Raw genomic sequence first — 8,325 nt, forward strand, 5'->3', positions numbered from 1 at the left:
TTCTTATTATTACAAGTGAGTCCCATAAGCAACATCACACCTGCAGCCAATTTAATCACAATACAAACCATGCGTGCTTCTGAAGCTGAAAGCACACTACTTTCACTATCCACACTACTTTCATCTATCCTTGTGGACAAAAATGTGTTAGAAATTACTACCCCTTCTGCTTACCTCTTCATCTTATGGATTTTCTGTTCCTGAAGTTGTTTCTATTCCCTGCCCTGCTTCGATATTAACAGGGCTGTATGCTTCAAACCATGCTGCTGATGCATAGCTGTCATTTTGTCTTTCTCATCTCACTTGGACAATTGCAGAAGCCTCACAGGTTTATTAAAGAAGACACACCTAACCACCGCTATGGCCTACATCTAATTAAGTACAACTCTTTGTTAGGGTGTTTCCTGAATAGCTTACTAAAGTACTTCCATTGTTTCCTTCCCTCATGTCACTGCCTCATGCTTCTGCCGTGTGATGACCCATGATAGGGCAGAGGTGAGGGAAGTTGTAGTCCACCTGAGACTTTAGTTTTGAGAATATAACTTAAAACTTTATTTCTGCCCTTATTTCTAGAGAGATGCTACCTTTTGAATAGCTCTGAATCTTTAGGTACCTGAAGATCTCCAAAAGTCTGGTTCCAAGTTTACAATTAAACACTTGGCTTTCAACTTCCAAAGTGTAGAGCCTGAGCCTATGTCAGAAGGTAGTTCCTAAGGACAAAAACAGACTGAGAGGTTCATAACACGGATTTTCCATGGAACTCTGCTTATAACTTGGCACAGCTGGGGAAAGAGGAGAAAAATCATGCGTGCCAGAGATTTGTGAAGATAGTAGATTAAGGTCAAAAAGACCAAGGTGGTTATCTCCTCTGAGCTGCTGCAGGGCTCAGGCTGCAGACCCCTACTCTGTGAGGACTGCATGAAGCCTAGTAACTGCTGATCTAGGGATGCAGGAGATTTGATTCCAGCTCTTGCACTTAGCCAGTAGATGAGCAATGTCCAGGTTTTTTGGTTGACTGGGTCGTACCTCTTCCAGTGAGAGTGGAGAGCTGCTTTTCTCATTACACAGCTACAACTGTTAAGTAAGGTGTAAGATACGGACTGATTGCTCTGAAAGAGGGAGCACTGTGCTCTGGCCGTCCCTGACCCTTTTGCAGTGGAAAGCAAGTCTCAAGCCCTGGTGAAAGAAAACATGGAGGAGCGGGATGCTGCCTCCACCAGTACAGCTCACCTGGCCTGCAGCCTTTCCCCCAACTTCCATCCTGAGAAAACCCAGACAAGACAAAGAACTGATCCCAGGCCCTGTTTGCAAAGCTATGACATGTCAAAATAATTTTGTACAGGTTGCATAACTTTAGAGCTTCCTGTAACTCAAAGCCTGGGGCTTTTTCCTTGATTGCACAAGAAAATGGGTGGTGATTATATTTGGATGATCTATATCTTTCTAAATGAACAGGAGGGATTACAAAGCAGGATGTACCTAAGGACACTTTGCAGAGGACAGGTAAGAAAAAAAGGGAAAATTCTAGTTGATGAATCTTTTCTTCCACCTCCCCTTTTTACTTTAATCCAGGACCTCAATTAGTACATCTTGCTTTCCTCTTTCAAAGCAGTTCCCAACACCTCCTATCACCCCCTACCTTTTTCTGATATTGTTCTCCTGATTCTCTGAAGATGTCAGCTTTAATACCCTCCATCAACACCCTTCCCTCATCTGAGACAACCCTCTCTCCAGAGAATGGCTGTTTTGTGTCTCCCTCTTTCTTTTAATGCTTTGCTTTTCTGCGTGTCCTTTTACTGGAATAAAATGGGAGAGTATGCTTTTGTGAGATGTGAAGAGCACAAATTAAAAATACACTGAAAATGTCAGTATTGCCGAGTCAAGGGAGGCCTTGTCTCTCATGTGCCTTTTGCTGGTGGACTTCTGGTTTGATTCTTTGCTCAGAGAGATGGTCACAGTCCTGGTCTTTCAGTGACCCAGAGTGACCTGGCTGGGAAGTCTCGTAGGATTCCACTCAAACCAAAGCATAGGGGGGTCCTGCTTTAAAATGTAATGTTTTTCAGAATGAGCTTCAGTCACCCTTTATAGTTCTGGGAAACATAAAAACACGCACACATGGAGTTATATATCAAAATACTATTGTGTCTGCATAAAGCAGCTCTCAGACATTCTGCACAGCAGGTGGAATTTCAGCTTCAATAAGTATATTTGTGTAAAAATAAATAAATAAACAAACATGCTGCACATTTATCACTTTGTCTTCAGTTCACTCTGTTGAAACACAGAAGGTGATCTCTATAGATTGAGGTGGAGATCTCTTCATCCTGCACAAAGCAAAGGTTGCTAAATGTCTCTGTAAGGTACTTTCAGTTAAGCAGGGGTGCAGTTTTGCAGTTACAGAGAAGCAAATGTAATGTTAGCAGGTCATCCTAGCTCAAAATTAACATGCAGGCACAACACTCTGCATTTTCAGAACCCAGCTGATGGTTTCACACAGGTCCAGGTTGTGTTTTTGCTGTCTCAGATGTGGTTTTGCCTTTCATAACTCACATGTAAAAGTTACCTTGCTCTGAAGTCTCAGGTGAACACAAGGCACTGCGTGTTTGCTGTGTGATACCCACATGAGGTATCACTGCATGCCTCACCCCTGGCTGGCTTTGAATAGTGTGCCTCATACCAGAGCCTTAACGCTTTATCACAGCTGTACTTGTACAGAGGGATGGTGAACATACATTAGTTACTTAGCAGTAAAAATACGCCTTTTGTGTCCCTAAAGCTGTATGCCTTGATAGGCCAGACATCAGTAGAAAAAAACTCCGTCTAGATGAATAAATACAAAAAGCACCAGTATCAGTTATTTGTCCTTGTTCTTGTTTAGGTATCATTGCCTGGATATCTGGAACTCTCCAGCATTTTCCAGACACGCCACAGAACTGCTAGGGTACTCTAGCTCCTTCCCATGTAATGTGTGTGCTCGTAGCCTTTGAATTTAAACTTTTGATCATATTTTTCCTCCATATTTGAAGTTTCAAATGCATCACTTAGCACCGTGGATGCGGGAGGTGTCCCTTCTGTAAAATTATTGCTGTCACAGTCACTTGCAATACCTTCATCTTCTGCCACCTGTAATGTCTGAAAGGAAATGAGCAGCTCGGTGCTGGGGTCCTCACTGCGCTGTGGTATCTCACCGATCTGGACATGCAGATCAACTATTGGTTTCTGGTAATACTTGGTGAAATGATGAGCCTTCCTGTGCAAGTAGTGCTCATTGGCTGGACGTTTGGCACAAATCCCCTCCATCAGTGTTTGAAGAGGGGTCATTTCCAGGCATTCATCCCTGTCTGTATCATGCTGTCCATGTTCCCTGGGACCTGGGGATCTCACATCAGTGAAGGATATTCTTCCCAAAGAGGAACTGTGAGAAAGGGATGCCTTCTCATTTCCTTGGGATCCTGAGGTGTCCACCTCATTCTTTCTCATTGGAAAGAAAGAAAAACCCAAGGTACTTAGGTCAAGCACAGATTCACTGTCCACAGAGAGACCTCCAGATCCAGAGTCCAAGCTAGTTTCCCCCTGAGCTGTTCTGGATGGTTGACAGTTGAGATGTCTCTTTGGAAACTGAGGCATTTCAGTGTATGGGATGAAAGTACTGCTGTCTTCTTCCTCCTCCTCTTCCTCCTCCAATGATGATGTTGATGATGATGAGAGGAAAGAAGCCATCTGTGGTAGGTTGTTTCTTGCTAAAGCTTTGTTTGTCTTCCTTTGTGACATTGGCTTCTCTGTGCAGATAAGATAGTCCCTGAAGAATTCCTTTTCACTGAACTCACAGTGAAAGGCTGGTCCAGCAGCTTTTAAATGAGATAAATCCTACCAGGGAAAAGAAACAAGACACACAGATCAGTAAGTTAGTGATGCTTTTTAAAGAAAAGTTTGGATATAGGAAAGCTTACTTATAATGGGACTTATGAATGCAAAACCGAGAACCACAAAACTCCCCCATTCCTCCCCAGTTACCCTCTGAAAATCAGCAAGACTTTGAGTCAGGAGGGGACCCCAGCATTTGGGCCATACCAAAGCATGAGGCATCTTCTTTCGCTTAGCATCTTGTTTCAGCAAGCAGATGATGAAGGCACTCGTCAGAAAGATGGGGAGGACAAACACAGGGATCATGGCAGAAAATGGGAACTTCCATTCCACTGCTGAAAAAGAAAAAGACAAAAATAATCTCCTGCTGGTGGTATATTTTATAGTAATAATGAAGTCTTGTACTCAGCTTTTCTTTCAGAAATCTCGGAAAATGTTAGGCTCGAGATCCTTATTTTACAAATGCAGAGAAAGGATAACAGACTTGCCTAAGATCAGACTCTAAGTCAGAGTCACAGCCACAAATGAATGTTGATACCAGTCAGTGCCTTACTTGGAGCAGTAAAACGAGGTTTTATTTACATATTTTTCAGGATAAATTTGAATATTCCCAAAATTTCATTGTGAGCATAACTCAAGTACAATATTTCAGTATTTTCAGAAAATATTTCAGGGTTGGATTTTTTTAATGGAAATATTTCTACAGAAAGCAGGAGCCTTTCACTAGAAAATCCAACCAGTCCATTTAACAGGAAGCCCTTTTTTTTTGTAGAAAAGCTAATTTTGGTGGAAATCTTTGACTTGCCCTAATCCTGTTTGATGTCTCACCATCAGGTCATACCTTTGTGGTTTAATAGCACACACACCGGTTGGGAGAATTTGCTGTGCTTGAAGTCAATGCTTTGGAAGGAAGATCTGGCACTTAAACAGTAGTTGCCTCTAAGTGCAGTGGTATCGATAGTCACTGTATTCTTCCTAAAGATACCTTCGTATTTCTTCTGTTTAGAAACAAAAAGAACAGAGAGTTGGAAAGATTATTTGGGTGGTGTTTCTCTACCTTTTTAGCCCATGATTCTCTTCATTATGTTCTGTGGCTCCAGTGATTGGAAGGTGAATGGAGAGGCACTTCATGTCTTGCTTGCTGTTTGTAGCAAGCATGTCTCCTAGGGTTTATGGATTCTAGGGTGGGATTTCCAGCTGGTGCTGTGCTCTGTTCTGCCATGGCATACTGTTAGTGGTACCTCAACTAGTTGTTTTAAACCTCAGATATTGCCCTATTATACTGACTATAGGGTAGCCTCCCCAACGCATCTTCCTGATAAAAATAGGGAACTACCAATAAAGTAAGGATGCACACACACACATCTACTTTTTCTCTCTGGCTTTGGTTTAACTCTGGTTTGGCCATTTCATTTTCTCCAGGCCCTGGATCCAGTCCCTCCCTGCCCAGAAATTCGAAGCTATTCCAATTCAAGCTGGGCATCGTTCCTCCATTTCATCTAAGAAGTGCAACTTTTACTGACCTTGTCTTCAGATCCAGCTTCCCAAAGGTTCAAGTCATACATCCATGAGAAACTCTCCACACAGGTGGCCAAAGGGAAGGAGGCATTCACATGGATTAAGTTCTCCTTGACATTCACGTTTAGCACTGGGGGAGCCAGTTCCACTGTAATTGAGTGACCAGACATAAGAATAGTGCTTGCTTGTGTCTTAGCTTCACAGAAGTAATGCTTTTCTGTGACTGATCTACACTTCTAATTGTTATCTTGTGATAGACATGAAGGAAGGAGGAAGGCAAAGGAATACCTCTTTTTTATCTAATATACCCCCACATGTATGTGGAAAGCTTTGAAGCCAGTTTGGTCACCTAGAGCACTGATGAACAAATTCTGACACTTGCTATGAAATTTATTTTCAAATGATCATGGCTCATTGTTGTTTGTGCTCACTCATAAAGCTGTCATTCATAAAGCTGCCTGTTACTGTTTCTCTTTCTGTGGTGTGTGGTCTACTCATTTGCTCATGCCAACACTGTTGTTGGCATGTCCTTTCATCTTTAGGCTGCAACCTAACAGACACTCACCATCCAAATGGTATTCCTTGAATTGTGATTCTACCCATGGTGACTGGAATCGTCCAGAAACAGCTTTTACTCGAGCCCGGACTTTAACAAAGAAGTTTCGAAGCACACAAGTCAGATTGCAAGAAGTTCTGTGAATATTTTTGCAATGAGGAACCTTTATCCATTTCTCCATGCGTTCCTGGCTAAAAGAAGAAACAAACATACCATAATACTAAACATGCTGCCTTGTTATAGTTTATAGAGCAAGAGAAGGAGGTGTTTTGGAGGATGGGTACCGAATCTTGCTCAGAGTTTGGAGTACTCTCCAGATGGATAAGGATTGGTTTTGGTGAAAGAATGCAGCCACGTCACTGATCGTAATGACATTGATTAATATACCTGCACAGATGTTTGCCCTGTGCCATACTTTCAATCAGACATCCTTTGTAAGTGCTTACCTTTCATACCTCACTGTGTATGTCACATCTGGTGGAGAGCCTTCTCCTGGAGTCCATGTCAAAATTATGTCAAAATCCTTTGATAGTAGTGTAACATTTTGAGGAGGGGGAAGTTGAACATGACCTGATTGAAAGGAAAAATTATGTGAATGATTTAAAATATCTTTGCGGATGGGAAATATCACCTGGTTTTGACCAAGGTGGTTTCAAAATCTGGGGCAGAGCAGCTCAGTTCATTTAAGACTGGAAATTGGCTATGGAAGCAGGTATGTCTGTGATGTAGTCGGTTTTTCCTCATCTCTTATAAAACTTCTTCATCTCAACAGCTTTTAGAATTAGGACCTACATTTGTGTGAACCATCCTATTCTATAATTTGGAGTGGCCTCTCCCATGGTCTTACTGGATTTCACTGTGACCTGGTTTACAACCCCACAAACTCCAACCTGACTCCCTTGCGCTCCCACCTCCTAGCCCCTGGATGAGGCAGACACAGCTGGCTCACACTGCTCATTCAATCCCAATTCTTCAAAGCCAGATCCTACCCACAAATGCAGCGAGATGTAGCATGCAGGCTTACCCCTTGTACTTTCCTGGCACCTATTTTTTCTAGTAGATAAATATGTACATCACTAGCCTTCAACAAGACACGTTCTATAGACAGATTTTAAATTGCCGTTTCTTTACAGTGGAATATTTCACTTTATGTGAATCATTCCCATTTAAACTCCTTAAAATTTACCTGTATGTGTCTTTCCTCCTACAAGCAAAGCCACTTAGCATAGCGAAATGAAAGGTAACAAAGACAGCTGTACTGTACCTCTAGTCTGCTGCAGGAAGCACAGTGCCATCAGGACTCTGACTTTCCAGGTAGACATGCCAAAGCAGAACTTTTCCACTTGTAATATATTTCTTTTCTTGCTACCTTTTCATCATGTTGTTTTCTTGTATTAAGTTGTATGAATTTCAGAGGAGGATGCAGTTCATGAACGGCACACATGCGCACAGCCTCACTTCCTGATACAGCCCAAATATAGCACTGCACATTGAACTGGGAAAGGAGCAGATGTGAGAGTGCTTTTGATGAAAGAAAAATGTAAAGATTGCAGTACTACGCCCTCCAGTGTAACATAACTGATCTCTGTCACTGGCTATGTGGAAAAAGAACACAGTAAAACAGTGCAAGCCTTATCTTGTGAGGCACCTCATTAAAAAATTGACCTTTGGCATTTACCTATGTGGCTGTGAAATATTAATAGAAATCAAATAAGGTTTTACTGCATGAGATATCTGATAATAACCTAGCAATAATAAAAATCAGTAATCAATCAGTAGTATGTGATGTGATATGATAGTCTTGTGTTTACAAGAGATCAAGGATTTTATCTTAATTTATGTTACCAGGTTAAAAATGTCTTTCAGAAGTTAGGGAATTACTCCACTTTACAGATGGAAGAAGTAAAGTGCAGTAATGGGACAGGGATCTGCCCCATACACAGTGTGGGCGAGTGAAAGGACAGGGATCCTTCTGATAAATTCTGTGGTTTTCTTGAATGCCACTGCTGCAATTTCCTTGTACTTTAGTTACCACTTATCAATTATTTGTCATCAACCCAAAAATATCAGTCAAGATCAGGACCAGTTGCCAGGACTGTGCCAACACATGGATGGTTCTTGGCCTCTGCACTGCCTAATCGATGAGGCTTTGACATTTGCAGCTATGAAACTCTCAAGGTGTTTGTGTTTTCAGCACATGGTACCTTTAAACCCCAGACCTCTCCTGGGGCAAAGCTCAGTTCCTAAGTTGCTCCTGTATGTTACAGCCTCACACATCTTCCTAAAGCAAAGTCACGGAGACAGCAGTTTTGTTCTGCGTGTATCAGAAACATAGCAGGAAGCATCCTGGTTCAGCCATGACCTACACTACCAAGTACAATGTGCCC

At 42.0% G+C, this 8,325-nt stretch overlaps 1 protein-coding gene across 2 annotated transcripts; it reads right to left on the reverse strand.

The window, feature by feature from the left end:
* Positions 1–2,187: 2,187 nt before the first annotated feature.
* On the reverse strand, positions 2,188–7,390 carry IFNLR1 (interferon lambda receptor 1). 2 transcript variants are annotated; one of them, XM_052811890.1, is made up of 7 exons: positions 7,203–7,390; positions 6,385–6,508; positions 5,948–6,129; positions 5,388–5,530; positions 4,706–4,862; positions 4,072–4,196; positions 2,188–3,867 (listed from the first exon to the last, which is right to left on the reverse strand). In XM_052811890.1, the coding sequence occupies exons 1-7, from the start codon at positions 7,258–7,260 to the stop codon at positions 2,947–2,949; spliced, it is 1,710 nt and encodes a 569-aa protein (XP_052667850.1). In that variant the 5' UTR covers positions 7,261–7,390; the 3' UTR covers positions 2,188–2,946. The 2 variants fall into 2 exon arrangements, with proteins under 2 accessions (XP_052667850.1, XP_052667849.1); XM_052811889.1 differs by having other exon boundaries at positions 4,072–4,199.
* Between the last annotated feature and the right edge of the window lie 935 nt (positions 7,391–8,325).

The sequence above is a fragment of the Harpia harpyja genome, chromosome 16, assembly GCF_026419915.1.
Source record: "Harpia harpyja isolate bHarHar1 chromosome 16, bHarHar1 primary haplotype, whole genome shotgun sequence".
NCBI classification, from domain to species: domain Eukaryota; kingdom Metazoa; phylum Chordata; class Aves; order Accipitriformes; family Accipitridae; genus Harpia; species Harpia harpyja.

Bases quoted from the DNA above. Each gene is read 5' to 3' on its own strand.
- IFNLR1 (XM_052811889.1), bottom strand. From the start codon at position 7,260: ATGTCTACCTGGAAAGTCAGAGTCCTGATGGCACTGTGCTTCCTGCAG. The intron at 5,531-5,947 runs GTGAGTGTCTGT...ACTCAATTACAG, and splicing joins CAAGGAATACCATTTGGATG to TGGAACTGGCTCCCCCAGTG. The intron at 4,200-4,705 runs GTATGACCTGAT...TTTCTTTTTCAG, and splicing joins TGTGCTATTAAACCACAAAG to CAGTGGAATGGAAGTTCCCA.